General features: G+C 37.2%; 2 protein-coding genes across 4 annotated transcripts in view; one reads left to right on the top strand and one right to left on the bottom strand.

Moving 5' to 3' along the window:
- The window catches only part of LOC133638582 (alpha-synuclein-like), a 47,602-nt gene extending 31,421 nt beyond the window's left edge, over nt 1-16,181 (top strand). The window contains exons 1-6 of one of the 2 annotated variants that reach the window (XM_062031359.1): nt 5,386-5,516; nt 5,652-5,913; nt 6,142-6,171; nt 7,819-7,961; nt 15,601-15,672; nt 15,743-16,181. In XM_062031359.1, coding sequence (XP_061887343.1) covers nt 5,793-5,913; nt 6,142-6,171; nt 7,819-7,961; nt 15,601-15,672; nt 15,743-15,757 — 381 coding nt within the window. In that variant the 5' untranslated portion in view covers nt 5,386-5,516; nt 5,652-5,792 and the 3' untranslated portion in view covers nt 15,758-16,181. Of the gene's footprint in view, nt 1-5,385; nt 5,517-5,651; nt 5,914-6,141; nt 6,172-7,818; nt 7,962-15,600; nt 15,673-15,742 lie in introns of those variants that run through there. The other variant, XM_062031360.1, reaches the window with a different exon arrangement.
- Nucleotides 16,027-19,870, bottom strand: part of nop14 (NOP14 nucleolar protein homolog (yeast)) — a 27,358-nt gene continuing 23,514 nt past the window's right edge. The window contains exons 17-19 of one of the 2 annotated variants that reach the window (XM_062031358.1): nt 17,870-17,988; nt 17,639-17,794; nt 16,027-17,559 (exon numbers count right to left, since the gene is read on the bottom strand). In XM_062031358.1, coding sequence (XP_061887342.1) covers nt 17,463-17,559; nt 17,639-17,794; nt 17,870-17,988 — 372 coding nt within the window. In that variant the 3' untranslated portion in view covers nt 16,027-17,462. The remainder of the gene's footprint in view (nt 17,560-17,638; nt 17,795-17,869; nt 17,989-19,870) is intronic. The other variant, XM_062031357.1, reaches the window with a different exon arrangement.

Here is a 19,870-nt window from a genome sequence, read left to right as displayed (position 1 = left end):
CATCCATTTTCTACCGCTTGTCCCTTTTGGGGTCGCGGGGGTTCGCTGGAGCCTGTCTCAGTATTTGATATATACTGTATAAATATCCATCCATCCATTTTCTACCGCTTCTCCCTCTCGGGGTTGCGGGGGGTGCTGGAGCCTGCACTCGGGCGGAAGGCGGGGTACACCCTGGACAAGTCGCCACCTCATCGCAGGGCCAACACAGATATATTTTATTACATTATTATGTTTTGCATTGTTGTTGTTTTTGTAAATACTGCATGAAACAAGCAGACATGCAAAGGGCAAATAATAATAATAATAATAATAATAGCAATACTACTAATATTAATGTAATAAGTGATGTCGTCATGGTGGTTCGAACCATTTCTTTGTGTCTCCATGAAAGAATGAAGTGAATTTGAGTGGTTTCGAGCGAGATCAAAGACGTGTGGCAACCCGCAGACATTTGTCTTTTCTTCTTCTTCGTCTTGTTGAAGACGTTCCAGCGCGCCATCGTGTCTTCGTGCGTGTTTGTGTGCGCACACGCTTTAGTCATGGCCGCCGGGGAGCCGAGAGGCGTGCAGCCGCTCGCTGCAAACACAAAGCAGCGCCATCTGCACGCCTGGAGCGCCTCCAACAACAACATGACACACACACACACACACACACACACACACACACACACACACACACACACACACACACACACACACACACGCACACAAACACTCGACATGACATCATGAGCTGGCTGTGGCAGGCCTGTAGCGCCTCATCTGGTCACGTGATGCACGTGTTGTGTACATTAACAAGACTGGATATTGATTGCTTGGAAAAGTCCAAAACCGACGGATGTTGCCAAGTTTTTTTTCCTGTATTGAAAGTACACGCATTCCCTGTGCGTATGTGCATGCGTGTGTGTGTGTGTGTGTGCGTGTGTGTGTGTGTGTGTGTGTGTGTGTGTGTGTGTGTGTGTGTGTGTGTGTGTGTGTGTGTGTGTGTGTGTGTGTGTGTGTGTGTGTGTGTGTGTGTGTAGATAGTGTAAGTGCAAGCAGGCATGCAGTGAAAAGCAGCCAGCGGTTTCCATGGCGCCCCAAGGACATCTGATGAATTGTTGCCATTTTTTTAGCTGAACATTCCCGACTTCAACCTAAAATCACTTTTGTGTTGCTTTCTGTCGATTGTAAAAATGTATTTTCATAACCTCTTGATTGTCGCTGCATTCATCTTTTGTGTTGTGTATCGCTAGCATTAGCACCTAGCAAGTTAGCTACCTTTACCTTTGAATTTAGCTTATAGTTCATTTGTTTCCACCATTTGTTAGTTAGTTAGCTTTTAAATGAATTACCATGAATTGTGGACCCCGACTTAAACAAGTTGAAAAACTTATTCAGGTGTTACCATTTAGTGGTCAATTGTACGGAATTTGTACTGTACTGTGCAATCTACTAATAAAAGTCTCAATCAATCAATCAATCAATCAAAAAAATTATGTTCTTTTCAATTATGTTAATCTTTTCTTCTAGTTCGTTCCTATTTTGCCACACATTTTAGTTTCGGTTAGCTCTTCATTTTATGAACTAGTTGGCTACCTTTTGCCTTTTATCGTTCATAGCTCTTCAGCTAGTTAGCTACTGTTGCAGTTACATTGTTGTCTACTTTTGTCAATTTATCCTTATCTTTGTATTCTGTTATTTAGTTACCTGGTGCTATTTCAGTCGTTATAGGCAACTTACCAGTGAATTAGTTGTTTGCTTGTATATTCACCTAAGACATAGAAACTAACCCAGCAAGCTATTAAGTTACCTGTTGCCTTGAACAATGCTAGTGATTGTTTAGTCACTAACTAACAATACTACTTGGTTTCCTTTCATGTTTGGTGAGTTCATATTTTAACTTTTCTCTTTAACTTGCTCATTAATTTCTTTCAGTCAGTGAAATAGTGATCCAGCGAGCAATGCTATTTACCGTATGTTTCGGACTATAAATCGCAGTTTTTTTCATAGTTTGACTGGGGGTGCGACTTATACTCAGGAGCGACTTATGTGTGAAATAATTAACACATTACCGTGAAATATCAAATAATATTATTTAGCTCATTCACGTGAGAGACTAGACGTATAAGATTTAATCGGATTTAGCGATTAGGAGTGACAGATTGTTTGGTAAACGTATAGCATGTTCTATATGTTATAGTTATTTGAATGACTCTTACCATAATATGTTACGTTAACATACCAGGCACATTCTCAGTTGGTTGTTTATGCGTCATATAACGTACACGTATTCAGCCTGTTGTTCACTATTCTTTATTTATTTTAAATTGCCTTTCAAATGATTTAGGGCTATATAAATAAACATTGATTGATTGATTGATTGAAATGTCTATTCTTGATGTTGGGTTTTATCCAATAAATTTCCCAAAAAAATGCGACTTATATATTTTTTTCCTTCTTTATTATGCATTTTCGGCCGGTGCGACTTATACTCGGAAAAATACGGTAGTTAGCTTGGCAATATTTTGCCTTTTGTCTTATGTTCATTAGCTAGTTACATAGTTTTATTCATTTGAGGTTTTTGTCAAACTTTGCTGGTTGATGAGTTGGATAACATTAACCTATTCTATCCTAATTACATGGCTAGTTAGGAAGCGAACCCAGCTAGCCATTAAGTCACCTGTTGTCTCTAATCAATGGAAGTTAGTGTTTACTCACTTAGCTAGCGAACTAACCAACCATGTTATTTTGTTTGCTTTCATCTTTGGTGAGTTACTTTGTTGTTCACATTTGACCTTTTCCCTTCAACTTGCTAGTTAATTTCTTTCAGTCAATTAAATAGTGAGCTGGCTAGCCATGCTATTGAGTTAATTAGCTTGGTGACTATTGCTTTTAACTTCAGTCAGTTAGTTAGTGTTTTTTAAAATCTTAGTTGTTGTCTTAGCTTGTTAGGTAATGTTTAGTCACGTAGCTAGCTAACTAACCATGCTATTTGGTTTGTTTTCATCTTTGGTGAGTTACTTTGTTAGTTTGTTGTCCATATTTGACCTTTCTCTTTAACTTGATAGTTAATTTATTTCAGTCAATGGCTAACAATGCTATTTAGTTAGTTAGCTTGGTGACTATTGCCTTTAACTTCAGTTAGTTAGTTAGTTTGTGTATGTTTTTTAGCTGTCTGTCTTAGGTTGATAGTTGATAAGTTGGTCAACCTTTACCTTTTTGCAATGACATAGATGGATAAGATGCTAACCCAGCTAGCTAGTTGGTTCCATTTTGCCTTTATGTTATTAAAAGTTAGTTACATTAGCCACTTGTTTTTGTTGTTTAGTTAACTAGTGGAGTATTTTATTTAATTAGTTGTTTACATTTTGCTTTGTAACATTGTTCTTAGTAAGACATTTCCATTAATCTTGTTACATAGCAATTTAGCTGAGCTCGACAGCTAACCGTTTTTCTTTTCTGTTTATTAAGTAATTTAAGTTATGTTCTTCCATTTATTAATGAAAATTAATGTATTACTTAGGGAGCTTAATTGTTAACTAATGATTTTGTTGCTTTGTTTAAAGTAAAATGACATTTGTAGTGATGAGTGTGTGTTGTTGCTGTTTTTCATGAATTGTTACGAAATATTTTCCTTTCCCTGTCAGTGAATATTGCATGATTGTTCATGTTTTATAGTACATGAGGATTATTAAGCCATAAAGGTGGTCTGCGTCTCGTCTCTTTAAAATAATAAGTCATGTCAGTTATCTGCTCCACTGTCTTATCTCGTCCAAAAGTTCTGCAATTTTCATGTTTAGATTATTTACACGCAGTGCCAGCTGCTAATGTTTAAAGGTTAGTTGCCTTTAATCCTCTGCTAGAAACATTTTTGGCATTTATTTTCAAGTTATTTGATTGTATAAACCTTAAGATCATGCTATCATTTACTGTGGCTGTCTAAACACAACTGAGCCTGAAAATGTCAATTGTTTTTATTGTGGCGCCCTCTAGTGACGATTGTCAGTGTGACTTGCAACACAAAGACAACAAATAATGTAACCCACAATCCGCACATTGACCGCTAGATGTCACTAGAAATTCATTTTCATGCATTTCAAGGTTTAAAAATGTTTTCATTACAAATAGAAATAATTGTATTGTTGTCCTATTTGGAGGCAACACATTTTACTGAATTACAAAAAAACTATTTCGTTTTTTTTTCATGTTTAAAAAAACAACAAAATTGGTACACGTTTTATTATTTTTACACTACATTACATTTGATAATATTAACATTTCATAATAAATCTGACGACAAAAATAAAAAACAAACAAACCAAAAAAATTATTTTAAATGTGCTAGAAATTAATTTTTTGGTTTACATGTACTATTTTTTCCAAATGTTTAGTGGATCTGACCAGATAAAAAAAATTCAAAAATGTGTTACAAATGTTTTTATAATAACATTTTATATTGGATCTGATGAAAAAAAATTGAAAGAAAAACGTTTTTTTGAGTTTGAAAACTATATTATTATTTTTTTTACATTACTATATTACATGTGATTATTTTAACATTTTAAAGTGAATCTGACAAGATAGGAAACATTTATTTTAAAATTTGCTACAAGTATTATCATACCAAACATTTTAAAATGGATCTGAAAACAAAATTGAAAAAAAAAAAGTTTTTAAAAGTGGTAAAAAAGATATACAAATTTACAAATGTTATTATTATATTTACATTTTAACATTTTACTCGACAACAAAATTGAAATGTTTTTTTAAATGTGTTTAAAATTCAATTATTTTTTACATTATTACATTACATTTATTTTAACATTTCATAGTTTTATTTTTTTACATTACATGTTATTATTTTAACATTTTATAATGTTTCTAACAAAATATAAAGGTATTAAAAATTTACTAAAAATCACTCTTCCTTTTATATCACATCCAATGGGTTATATTTTTAAAAAAAACAAAACAATTATGATCACTCTTAAAGCAGTATATAATAAACACAATATGAAAAATAGTACATAATAAATATGTTGTATATATTTAATCATAGTGTGTCATGGAAAAAAATTGGAAACACGATCATAAAATATATTAAGGAATTATATTTACTGTGTTGGCCCTGCGATGAGGTAGCGACTTGTCCAGGGTGTACCCTGCCTTCCACCCGAATGCAGCTGAGATAGGCTCCAGCACCGCCCGCGACCCCAAAAAAAGGGACAAGCGGTAGAAAATGGATGGATGGATGGATATATACACGCAGCTATGACGTCATGTCTCTTTATCAGCGTTCGCGCTCGCGTGTGCGCGTGAGGGTGCGTGTGTGTAGCATCCTGTCTCATCAGCATCACCGAAGTGCGTGTGTGATTGTGTAACTAACACACGCACACACACACACACACACACACACACACACACACACACACACACATTTAACACGTTGTCGTGTCGATGGAGTTTGGGGCTGAGCGAACCGGTTTGACTGGAAACTTCAGCCCGGAAGTCAGACAAGAAGTTAACGCACAACAGGTGCGTGATTAGTGTCTCTGTGTACGGTTACAAATATATAGCCTATATAATTTTTTTTAACATACATCATATTACGTCTTGTGCGTTATTTAATTAGGCGACTTTTAATAAATGGTTCTTTTTCCCCCTCTTCAGCTATAATTAAGCCCTACAGGTGGCACAACTCTACATCCGCTGGAAAAAGTAGAGCGCTGGTGTGGCGGTGGGTGGAGTGAGCAGTGATCTGATCGTCACTTCTTTTTGGGGACGACAAGAAGACACAAGCGGACGTCAAACATGGACTCTCTGAAGAAAAGTTTCAACAAAGCGAAGGAAGGGGTAGTGTTCGCGGCGGAGAAGACTAAGCAGGGCGTGACGGGAGCTGCCGAAATGACCAAAGATGGGGTCGTGTTTGTCGGTGCGTTCACTCATTCATTACTATCAGCTGCTGGTCATTCTCATCCACACATTCATGGCTTCATTTCACCTTCATTTGTATTATCTGCATTTTATTTATCCTTAATGAAATCCTTAAATTTTACACATTGTATTACTCAATATATTTCATTTATGCATTATTTTATATTTAATTATTAATAATTTCACTCATCAATTTACCAGCGACAATTTTCTACTTTTTTCTCAGGTACCAAAACAAAGGATGGCGTCACAACAGGTATTGATTAATTTAAGACCTTATACAAAAATCTATTTTTTAAATATTGTGTTTGACGTATGCTGTGTATATACACTGTATGTGTGTGTAAATTGTTCTATATGTTTTTAAAATATATACATACATATTTTATTATATAATTTATATCACACATTTTTTTAATTCATAAAACATGGTGATATAAATTGTGTACTTTATATAATTCCTGATATATCATACCATACCTTTGCTTTTTTTTATATATATATAAAACATTGTTTGGATTATCTATTTTTTTATTACAAATAATAGATTTGTACTTATATCGACCTCTCCGTGGTGTACCCTCCTTCCACCCAAGTGCAGCTGGGGTAGGCTCCAGCCACCCCAAAAGGGACAAGCAGTAGAAAATACACGCACACTAAATGGCCACAGCATTAGGTACATGTGCACAATCCAGTAAGATGAAATACAAGCACTATATAGAAAACAATTACCGTATTTTTCGGAGTATAAGCCGCTCCAGAGTATAAGTCGCACCGGCTGAAAATGCATAATAAAGAAGGAAAAAAACATATATAAGTCGCACTGGAGTATAAGTCGCATTTTTTGGGGAAATGTATTTGATAAAACCCAACACCAAGAATAGACATTTGAAAGGCAATTTAAAATAAATAAAGAATAGTGAACAACAGGCTGAATAAGTGTACGTTATATGACGCATAAATAACCAACTGAGAACGTGCCTGGTATGTTAACGTAACATATTATGGTAAGAGTCATTCAAATAACGATAACATATAGAACATGCTATACGTTTACCAAACAATCTGTCACTCCTAATCGCTAAATCCCTTGAAATCTTATACGTCTAGTCTCTTACGTGAATGAGCTAAATATTATTTGATATTTCACGGTAATGTGTTAATAATTTCACACATAAGTCGCTCCGGAGTATAAGTCGCACCCCCGGCCAAACTATAAAAAAACTGCGACTTATAGTCCGAAAAACACGGTACATTCATAAGCTACTCTATTACATAGTGGTGTTCTTGTGGTACTAAATGGGCTAAATCTGAGACCTGTGGTTGTAAATTCTATGCTAAGTACTATTCAGAACACCCAATACAGCTAAATGAGGTAGATTAAATAGTAAACTACTACAATACATTAACATTTCTGTAAATGTGATTTATTTCTATGGAGCACTTTTATTTTAGCTTATTGGATTGTGCTTGTGTGCCTAATATTGGATCATTTAGTGTGTGTGTGTGTGTGTGTGTGTGTGTGTGTGTGTGTGTGTGTGAATAGGAGTAAATCAACAATTTCTACTAAACGAGCACATTGAGTCACCATGTGAATAAAAAGTATATAAAGGTAAGAATGGTGTGATATTTCCCTGAGGGAGGTTTGCTTTGATAAACAAGCGGAGAAACCAAGGAGACCTCATCGAAGGCAGCGATTCACATGTGAGCTGCTTTTTAAAAATATGTACTTTTTAACTGTCTATAAAATGTTTTTTCGGTTGTTGGAAAAAGGCAAATAAAGTGTTTATTGCTTTTGCAGTGAAAGTTGAATCCAAATGTTATATTTCTACACTCATGTTATCATCACAATAAGCGGTCTTTATAATTGTGTCTTCCTGCAATGCTAATCCTCTTCCTACAGTTGCAGGTAAAACAGTGGAGGGTGTGAGTCAAGTGAGCGGAGCTGTGGTTACCGGGGTGACTAATGTTGCCCAAAAAACTGTGGAGGGGGCGGGCAATATTGTTGCAGCCACCGGATTGGCCAAGAAGGATCCAGCCAAACCAGTAAGAACTCATTGTTTGTACAACACTTTTCAGGAAAAGGAAGTGTTCTGATTTGTATTGTTTGTATATTCTGATTCCTCACATAACACACAGGAATATATTTCTGTAATAACAGAACAAAATGTTCCTTAAGTCATAATATCACATGTTTATTCCTTGGAATATTCCAGCTATTCTAGTCAAATTGGGACTATTGCCCCCCCCCCCAACATTTTTTGGTTTTACTCTTGCATTATTTTCATCAATTAAAAAATAAATCCTAATTTATAAGTGTCTATGAATGTTCTCATTCATCCAGGTCATTGTCATCTCAGGGCATTCAATCGATCACAACTGGACTGTTTGCTTTGTCTTGGAAGACGTTTTGCCTTTCATCTGAGTAGGCTTCATCAGTTATTGGGGGTTAAATCACCAAAAATGATTCCCGGGTGCGGCACCGCTGCTGCCCACTGCTCCCCTCACCTCCCAGGGGGTGATCAAGGGGATGGGTCAAATGCAGAGGACACATTTCGCCACACCTAGTGTGTGTGACAATCATTGGTACTTTAACTTTAACTTTAGTGCTCATAGACTTAGATTGGTCAGATCTAGTCTTTGACTTAGATTGGTCAGATCTAGTCTTTGACTTAGATTGGTCAGATCTAGTCTTTGACTTAGATTGGTCAGATCTAGTCCCTGATTTGGATTGATCAGATCCAATCTAGCGGCTGGTGCCAAAACCCCAAGTGTTTATACTCCAAAAAAAACAGGAGGGTGTGCCCGGGCCTATCATAGTGAGAAAAACTGTTTTGATGCATACAAGCAATTATAATCGTCAAGGCCAACGACAGTCATTGAAGTTTAATTTCCCCTCGTTAGCAATGAGGTATTGTGTGGCAGAACGATAGACTACTACCAGTCCAAAAGAGTCGGAATCCCCCACCTAAGCATTCCATTCAGTTGTGAACAAATGGCATTTTGGTCACTTTCTGTGACCAGAATATTTCTAACTCCTGTCATTGGTTGGAGGCTAAATTGCAGAGTATTTTAGAAATGGTTGAAAGGACAGTGTTGTATGTGTGAGACAGGTGGTGTCCCAGACCACCTCCTCTGTTCAGGGATGGTTTTTAAACCTTGACATAGATGGCTTTCCTCACTCCTTCTTTCGTACCAGTTGTCCTCCCTGTCCAAAATCTGTAAATTTTTGTTCTCAAAGGAGAGCTGTTTCTCCCTGAAGTGCAGGTAGACAGCTGAGTCTTGGTCTGAAGAGTGTTCCGGTCTATGCTGTGCCATGTGTCGGCTTAGTGGTTTTTTAGTTTCCCCAATGTATGAATCATTGCATTCATCATTACACTGGATAGCATACACCAGATTGTTTTTGTGGGTGTAGGGTGTCCGGTCTTTAGGATGCACTAGCCTCTGTCTCAAGGTGTTGTAAGATTTTAAATGTACCGGGATGTTAAAAATTCTTCTGAGTTTCTCAGATGGATACATATGGAATGACAATATTTTTGCATCTGTCACCTTTTTCTTCCTCATCCACTTTTGTTGTTATTTCTGGAACTGTATGCACTTTTCACAAACGCCCAGCTGGGGAAGCCACAGGTTTTGAGGGCTTGCCTCAAATGATCGATTGAATTCCCAGAGACAAAATTATAAGTATTTTTTACCCAACTTATTAATAGTTTAATTTTTTTGGAACTGTTGTCTACTTTATGCTCATGCACAGTTACAACTCAATTTTCATTAAATTATGTATTTTCAACAAAGTACATATATCTCTTTCAAGGGGAACTGCAGTTTTTGGGAGGAATTTTGCCTATCAATCAAAATCCTTATGAGACAAGACAAAAGTTTTTTTATTTTGCATTGTAATTTGTAATAATTGGCTCGTTCTAGGTGGCTAGCAGTGCAGCTACTGGTATCAATCCATTCTGACTTTAAATCTCTTTGAAAATGCATCCAAAACCCACCAACACATTCCATAACCTGTATAATAACCAAGCTGTAGCGACATTGTTACTATAAGAGCGAACACTGAGGTACTCTTTTTCTAGCGTAGTAACACTTCGCTTTGCAACTGCATGCTACAGTATTAGCCGTAAGCTAGCTTTTGCGTCAGCACCCAAATCGCTTTTGAGTTTGTAATACACAACACAATGTGACTGGACACCAATCTGTACTGACTGTAAAATATGAACAATCATATTACAGTATCTGTAAAGTATTAGCCCACATTTAATGTTTTGTTTGTACACGGCTAGCTCAACAACGTATGTACTGTAGTTGTAATACAAGTATGATGTGCTGCGTATATCATTATCAATATTATAGTAACTCACTCAATGGACAGTTGTCCGTTTGGCCCAGCTGGCCAGGGACGTTTTTTTCCAGTTTATTTTGGGTAAGCACTATATTTATGTCGGCCTAGCTTGGCTCTAAGTTCCACATTTTGCAGCGTAAAGTCATGCTGGTCCTGACTCTCTCGGCTTCCATCTGCTCTAATGTTTCACCCTCTGTTGGTGCTCGCTTCTATAACCAGCAGTTCATCCTCTGTGTATTCAGCTTCAAACAGATAAAGTTGTGAATCCTCATTTGTCCAAAAATAGCCATCTTCATTGTGTATGTATTTCAAAGTCTGCTATGATTAGAACGCACTCGCATTTGTTTCCGGAAGTAGGAACACAATTTGTTGCTGGATTGCTATGGGAACATGTCTTTTACTACATTATATATTATAGACTTACAGTGTGTACGCTATATAAAACATTAATGGAGGCTTTTGATGTTGTTTTAGAGGGCTTTGAAGTCTACAATGGGGACTCCCATTAGCTTCATCTTGCAAGCGTTTTTTTTATATCCTCTTTAAAAAAAAAAAGTGTTCTTGTCTCTCATTATTGTGAACGATTGGCAAAGTTCTGAAAAAACTGCAGTTCCACTTTTTAAATAACTCCTCATTAAATATTCTCAAATTACATTTATTTACAAAAAGGAGAAATTTCCTTAAAGCTACTTTTTGTCATACTATTGTTCAAATAAAACTTTACAAATTATTTTAATCTCTCTAAATAAAGTCTTCACCTTAATATGTAATTTTGTAAAAATTAAATTTAAAAAAAAAAGTTTTGACCTAAAACTAGTTTGGTTGTCCCAATTTAAATTTCATTCACAAACTTGACTTTTTTCTACCCAAATAACATCACATTTGTTATAAAGTGATTTATTCATGTTTGAATCAGGATTATTATTGCGATTTTTCATCTGTTAATGATATTTAAGAATCAGTTGCATGTTTTCCATGTGACTGCGTGGGCTTCCTCCCACCTCTAAAAACATGCACCTGGGGATAGGTTGATTGGCAACACTAAATGGTCCCTAGTGTGTGAGTGTGAATGTTGTCTGTCTGTGTTGGCCCTGCGATGAGGTGGCGACTTGTCCAGGGTGTACCCCGTCTTCCGCCCAAGAGCGGCTGGGATAGGCTCCAGCACCCCCGCGACCCTAAGAGGGACAAGCGGTAGAAAATGGATGAATGGTGTGTGTGTGTGTGTGTGTGCGTGCTGTTTTGAAAAGGTTGTATAACAATTTTTATGGTAAATACATTAAAAGTTTTAGTTTGACTCGAATTGTCACCTCGAAAATCAGAATGGAATTAAACACAACTTGTAAGATTCACATCCCTAATATTTATACCGAACATAACAAATCTTGCACAATGTTGACTATTTTTATGGATTTTTTTTTTTAAAACAAACATATTTCTTGCATTTCATTGTTACTTTTAAATATTTTTCTTGCAAAGCAGAACTAATTTTTGACTTTATTTTCGAGGTTCTGAATGTATTCTTTTTAAATTTAGACAAATTTTTATGCATAATGTTCATAAAATCGCCACAAAATGTTTGTAATTTTTGTCACTACTACAGATGTATCACAGTAAAAAAATTACTTTTCCCCATAAAATTATACTATTTGAGTAAATATTTGTTGTGCACCATTTTGGCCAGGAGGTATTTTATCCGGTGCAATTAACTGTAAAGTTCTTCCACGACAAAACCATCCGAGCATCATTTGTTCTGCAGGAATGTCTACCACTGACATGTTCCCACTGCCCACTTTTGACATGATCGATATTGACAATGTTTTCTGCCCATCGGGTTCTTCCTGCCAGTTTGGCTGCTAATAAGTGGGCTCACATTGCAGGTAGTGTTAAATCCCTGGAGGGCAACCAGCCTGACGGAGACACCACATGTGTGTCTTAATGACCAGGCAAGGACATTTGCAAGGTCATCTTGTCATGCGATGCTAATGGTGTGTGACAAATTAAAGGCATGCAGACAGCAGATGTACAGAAAAGACATTATTGATTTTTAGACTGTTGGAATATAATGACTAGAAAAGCAGACAATCATTTGTCACATTTTGACTTGTGGAAAATTGCGAGCCATCTTTTTACCTTCTCGCTGTCATCATCAGACTGACTGATGGCTGACGCCGAGAAGCAAGCGGTAAAGATGAAGAGCACATGTAAGCCACGATGAACAATGGCCCAAGGTTACGAAGCCATTTTGTTAAACACGCAGGCGTAAAATGGAGGAGGGGGGGTGGTGTCAGTCCTCTTACCATATGGAACATAATGTTACTATTCAGGAAATCCTACACATGATCCGTGGACTAAACAGGTGCCAAACCTGTGGCTCATATGACAAAGATGGCTCACAGGAGCATTTGATCTGGAGCGTCCTACAATTGTGAACCCTTACACTATAGAAGACATTGAAGGAGTGATGGGTCAAACACTGAAGCAGCAATGATACTGTGTCACTCATGTCTCCTTGTGCCTTCAAGAAAAATAAACATGATTCTGCGTCCTGAAACATCAAACGGTGTTTTATCAAGAAGTGATTCTTTTGGCTCACGAGCAACAGAAGTGGGAGTGGCATGCTGCGTTTGACTGGTTTTCATGGCCATCACAGATCTAAACGGAACTAAGGAAAGGTTTTGATCTTATAGCAGCAATTAGAATGAACGTTATTATTCTGCCTATGACCAGAGTTGCACATTTCATATTTCTTTCCGCGCAGCAATTCGTTTATAAACATATTTGCGATACATTTTATTTCGAGATAGGTCAAATACTTATTCAATCCAGCAGATGGCGCTACTTTGAAACACCATTCCAGTATCAGTGTGTGTCACTACAGCCAACACACTCACCGAGGCATCGTTTACTAGGGGTGCACAAAAAAATCAAATCACATCCTAATTGTTATTTTTATTCATTTATTTATAAACCAGGTCATTTTTTTATATATATATAATTTTTTAAATACATTTCTAGGCCATCTCCTTGCTACCAGGATATTTTCTAATTCAGCAATAGATGATCTCTATTACCTGACCACTTCTGTTAGCTACCTCTTTGTTTATGTATATTTTCTGCTGGATCTACTCTTATGCTGCCCTTTTTTTGCTGCAGCTGTTACATATATTCTAATATTGTAATTGGGATTTGTTATATATTGTGTATAATATATCAGTGTATTTTATATACTGTGTGTATATATATATATAATATGTAAATATTACATATTTTATATTGCTACTATGGTACATTTTAGTCTACTTTATACCTGAATTATCCATTCGATCCTTTGTAACTGAGCTACTGTGTGGAACAATTTCCCTTGTGGATCATTAAAGTTTGTCTAAGTCAGGGGTCTCAAACTCAATTTCCCTGGGGGCCACTGGATGCAGAAACTGGGTGAGGCTGGGCCGCAAGAAAATATTTCTTTAAAAAAAATCTAACATGCACTTTTTAATGAGTTCACCTTTTTTGAATGGCTATCCCGCCCTAGCAACATACTTGCCAACCCTCACGAATTTCAGTGCCCCTCCTGACAATCTCCCGGGGCAACCATTCTCCCGAATTTGTCCCGATTTTCACCCGGACAACAATATTAAGGGCGTGCCGTGATAGCACTGCCTTTAACGTCCTCTACCACCTGTCGTCGCGCCCGCTTTTTCACCATACAAACGGCGTGCCGGCCCAGTCACATGTTGTATGAGGCTTCTGCAGACACGCGTGACTGCAAGGCATACTTGATCAACAGACATACAGGTCACACTGAGGGTAGCCGTATAAACAACTTTAACACTGTTACAAATATGCGCCACACTGTGAACCCACACCAAACAAGAATGACAAACAAAATTTCGGGAGAACATCCGCACCGTAACACAACATAAACACAACAGTACAAATACCCAGGACACCTTGCAGCCCTAAGTCTTCCGGGCTACAATATACACCCCCGCTACCACCAAACACCGCCCCCCCCCAACCCCGCTCACCTCAACCGACGCACAGATGGGGGGGTTGATGTGTGTGTGGGGGGGGCAGGGTTTAGTGGTAGCGGGGGTGTATATTGTAGCCCGGAAGAGTTAGGGCTGCATGGGATTCTGGGTATTTGTTCTGTTTTGTTTATGTTGTGTTACGGTGCGGATGTTCTCCCGAAATGTGTTTGTCATTCTTGTTTGGTGTGGGCTCACAGTGTGGCACATATTTGTAACAGTGTTAAAGTTGTTTATACGGTCACCCTCAGTGTGACCTGTATGGCTGTTATTCAAGTATGTCTTGCAGTCACTTACGTGTGTGTACAGAAGCCAAATACAACATGTGACTGGGCTGGCACGCTGTTTGTACAGGTTGTAGAGGGCGCTAAAGGCAGTGCCATCACGGCACGCCCTTAATATTGTAGTTTGGGTGAAAATCGTCAGGCATTCGAGAGAATGGTTGCCCTGAAATTTGATAGTCTCCCGGAAAAATCGGGAGGGTTGGCAAGTATAACGCTGTCAAGCGTCGTTCATATAAAACTCGCGGGCCGCACAAACATTACATTTTCATATTTAAGGTGCGGGCCGCAAAACAACGCGGGACGCGTGTCTGAGACCCCTGGTCTAAGTCTAACCTGTAACCTGTTTTGAAAGTTTCCTTATAATTATTATACCACATGATACTTTGGGAGAATCTGTTTGAATTGTGAATCAAGAATGAGGTGGGATCATTAGGTGCCCAAAGATGAACACAACTATCATTTACTCATCACTCTATTTAACCAATGACAGTAGTTTTTGTAAACTAATGTAATACTAGCTTCGTAGTAACTTTGGTGTATTGTATTCACCTTTTTAAAAAAATATTTTAATAACAGTATGACATGATTTAATAAAAATTGCAACTTATTTCCAGTTATAGTTGCCACTCTCACAATATTCTGACTTTCATTTCACGACTTTTGTCCTTTTTTATCTTCTGTTAAAAAACAAACTTCTCATATTTGGCTATCATATTGTTTATTACTATATAATTGCAAAAATTCCAATGGATGGTTCCTCATTTTGCAACCCTAACTTGCAAGTGTGAAGTAGAAGAGCTGCAAAGGAAAAGTCATAGTTTCTCTCATTGTCACTTCTTTTTTAGTCCTAACACTTTGACTTATAGTCCAGGGTTTGTTGTAGTCATTTGAGTCGTTTATTGATGGAGTAAGTACACTCGCTGAATGTCAATGTCAAGGCGACCCTCTATAGCAGTAGTTTTGGGTTACAGGAGCGAACGAGAAGGTTCTAAAAGCGCAACTTCCTGTTTGCGTGTCTTCCACAGGGCGAGGACAACTCAGGCGGGCAGGATGTGATCCAGTCGCCGGTTGATACCAACGTTGCCAACTCACCAGTGGTGAGACACTGAGAAACATTTAGTACATCAAGTACACAAACTGTAACCGAGTCTTATTCTCTTGCCGCAGGACAACACAGCTTGAAGTGAAGGTTTTACGAAGAAATGACCGTAACATTCCATGTTGCTCTGACAAGTTGGTCCTGTATGTGTGTGTGTGTGTGTACTTATGGTTGGATGTGGGTTGTGTATTCCTAATATGCGTCTGCATATCAGCAAATGTACCTCAGGTGTCTTGTGTGGTTTGTAACCAAACGTCATTGACATGACAATGCCACTTTATCTTAACCGTGTGTGTGTGTGTGTGTGTGTGTGTGTGTGTGTGTGTGTGTGTAACCACCTGGAATATATCACAACTACCCACCCAAGTGTCTATGTAAACAGTTCTCTAGTTTTATGGTATACAAATGTTTGCGTCCATCTTGGAATTTCGTCAGATTAACTTTCCAAATTACTGCCATACATCTTTATTTGGATTGTAGTGTTGAATAAAATGTAGTAAAGTTTCATTGAGTTTCTAATTGCAAAACTAATGTATTTCCTCTTTGTGGGTGTTTGCTTACTAAACTAAAGAGAGTACCAAGCATCCAGCGACATTTGCTAAAGACAATATTTTATTGCATTAAAATGTTTCAGTACCAATGATAATTATATTCATATAAAATACAAATGCTATTTTTTTTAAATATGGATAATATATTTTAAACTTTACGTATTGGAGGTGAGGGGAATCGATTTTTAGATGGCATTGCAATTCGACATGGACAATTATAAAATTGATTAGTAAATGTAAACCGATTTATTTATTGAAAAAAAGTAATGCAAACAGTTCTAAAATGTGGCTGACTGCACTGAGCCACCTCACCGAGAGAGCCGACCAGCTCCTTTTATTATCGGGCACTTACTGTATGTTCCAGTTTTGCACACATTTTCATTAATTTAATGAATGTGATGGGAATTAATCTATTACAAATGCACTGTTTTTAAAAGTTACAAATGAAACGCTTATTTAGTGAAACAAAATGTAAAACTGCATCAATCTGCATAAATTAAAGACGCATCTATAATAGATTTTTATTCGGATCGTGAGGTGCCCAAAGATTCCCAACTGGAATACATACAATCTTAAAAAGTGGGAGAAAAAAAGTCCTAATACACATTTTTCTACAAAAAAAACACATAATTTAAAAATGTTTATTCAAGTAGATCTAATAGAGATCCCTGTTTTTTAAAAAGCCTGTAAGATGCAAATGTGCCACTGACACACGAGTCGTTGAATATTTGCTCAGTTATGTAAATATTTTTATTTTGAAATTGGACAGGATACATTACCGAGTATGGCTAATGAACATTTAAAACTGTTGTGTCCAAAGAGCTGTTTTGAGGCCTTTTCCGCCACGCAATTTGTTTTTAATTGGCCCTCAGTATATTTTAAAGATAAAATGTAATTAAATATTACAATATTTGTTTTGTCGACTGCAAAACAAAGTGAAGATATGGATTCTTCTTCAAATCGTCCTACATTGGAGTTTTGTGCAGCCTTCAGTTGAAACAGCAGTAATTGAACATTGGATGTTTATCAGCACAGGGATGTAAAATGCTAATAGTTTCAACTATCCTAAATAGGCAATGAAAATGAGGATTGAAAGGCACTCCATAGTTATTTTCGGTGATGGACAAGTTACTGATTCCAACGAGCTTATTATGTTTCAGTCTACTTGAATATGTGCACCAATTCATAGACCTCAGAGCTATAAAAAAAAGGACAAAACCATTTGAAGTTTCCAGTTTTACTTCCTCTTCTTCCTCTTCATGGCCTTCCACTCTCCTTCCTGCGTGGCCAAGCTGCCAAAGAGCTCCTTCACCTTCCTCTTCCTCTCGGCATCCCTGCAAAGGAACACCAGATAGAAGTTGAGGCGCGTCTGCAGGAAATGAAAACACTTCCCACTCCCAACAGGATCCGTACCTGTTCATGGCCTCGCTGAGCTTCTCCCTGGCCAGGAATCGCGTGTCCTTCCTGATCTCCCGCAGCGCTCCCTTGAATTCCCTCTTGTACTTGTGACGCACTCGCTCCTTCTCTTTATCCTCCTTGGTGACGCCACGCTTCTTGCCGTAATCCAACCTGGAGAAAGACAAGCGGTATAAACCAGCGGATCCAACGCTCTGAGTGTTTCTGCACGTTTGTGTTTACACTTACACCTCCACAATCTTGGGTGTGAATAGCTTCAGAGGGACAGGCTTCTTCTTGTCAAAAACCAAGCGGCTTAGAGCAGCAGGAGTGTTGTTGATAATTTCCAGGATCTCTGTTTGCAGCGCCTATTTCACAATTTGAAAAAGTAACAATGACTACAGAGTACTTGGTCTACAATGTGGATCAGATCCAGATTAAACCCAGACGTTGAATCTTCTCATCCTCTTGACTTCATATTATACGTGTAAAGCTGTTTAATTTTGTATTTCATAATTGTTAAAAAAAACATTTTCCACAGATTAAATCAGCTTTTTGGAGAGTATACTAATTCAAATGACTTTAAAAAAAAAAAAAATTTACTTCTGAAAAAAAAATTCACATTCAAATATTTTTTTTCTTTTTTTTAGCATTTGAGTTTTAGGGATCACACAATTTTAGTAGCACAATCACAAAATGTTTTTGAAATAAAATTAATATATTTAAACTGAATTTACTTAATATACAATAACCATATTTTTCGGAGGATAAGTCGCACCGGCCGAAAATGCTTAATAGAGAAGGAAAAAAAACATAAGTCGCATTTTTGGGGGAAATTTATTTGATAAAACCCAACACCAAGAATAGACATTTGAAAGGCAATTTAAAATAAAGAATAGTGAACAACAGGCTGAATAAGTGTACGTTATATGACGCATAAATAACCGAGAACGTGCCTGGTATGTTAACGTAACATATTATGGTAAGAGTCATTCAAATAACTAACATATAGAAAGAACATGCTATACGTTTACCAATCTGTCACTCCTAATCGCTAAATCCCATGAAATCTTATACGTCTAGTCTCTTACGTGAATGAGATAAATAATATTTGATATTTTACGGTAATGTGTTAATAATTTCACACATAAGTCGCACCCCCGGCCAAACTATGAAAAAAAACTGCGACTTATAGTTAGAAAAATACGGTATATGCATTAAAAATATAAAATCTTAATTTCAAAAATTGTGCAAAATTATCTTGTGCATTCTTGTTTCAGACAGGACTGCAATATATTTGTGGTGGTGGGTTGCATGGGGAGGGGCAATCATTTGCCTAATTGGCCATTACAATGTTTATGGATGCTGTGAGAGACAAAGTGAGTAAAAACACTGAAAAGCCAGAAATGTAAATTTTTTGTTTAGACCAATATTTGCTTCCATGTTCGTCTCCTAAGAAAACAGTAAAAGTTCCATGAATTGTCCCTAATTGCACTTCTGAAAAATCTAGAGATGTCTGAATACTCACTAAATAAATATCCAAAGCTGGCACTTTTTTATGTTAACTCTTACCCAGCATCATCTCTGTGTCACTAAAGTATCCCAGCCTGTAGAAATGTACGTATAGCAGCCATAGAGTTGGCTTTCCACAACAACGTCAGATACATCTCAACTTTGTCGTGAATTAGGGCGTACTGCGGGTTGTTGTGCTTGGTACATGAGGCCCCCGGTGTGTATGAGCTGTCTTAAGAAACAGAGTTATGATGTCATCTACAACAGTGGTCCCCAACCACCGGACCGATTGGTACCAGGCCGCACAAGAAATTAAAAAATTGTTTTATTTTTTTTTTAATTAAATAAATGATAAATAACATAAAAAACAATATATAGATCAATACAGTCTGCAGGGATAAAGTCCGTTAGCACACATGATTGTATTTCTTTATGAAAAATAAATAAATAAAAATTTTGGCCGTGGGACAAATTTTTTCAATGCTACTGACACAGAGTCCTATTAGAATGTTTACAAACAAGAGCCAGCAAGGAGCAATAAATCTTTTCACACTATCTGTGGTGAGCCACCACATATAAATTAATGTACAGGAAAATATGTGGGGTAAGAAAATACAATAAAATGTAACACTATAAGAGTAAATACTGTTTTTACAAGAAATAACCCCCTTTAGTCACCTTTACACTTGTTTCATCCGACACAATAATGCTGCCTGAGGTTAAGCCAATCAGCGGCCA

This window comes from Entelurus aequoreus, linkage group LG21 (genome assembly GCF_033978785.1).
Source record: "Entelurus aequoreus isolate RoL-2023_Sb linkage group LG21, RoL_Eaeq_v1.1, whole genome shotgun sequence".
In the NCBI taxonomy this organism is placed as follows: Eukaryota; Metazoa; Chordata; class Actinopteri; order Syngnathiformes; family Syngnathidae; genus Entelurus; species Entelurus aequoreus.
The sequence above is the reverse complement of the archived record's forward strand: the minus strand, read 5'-3'. Positions and strand labels throughout refer to the sequence as shown.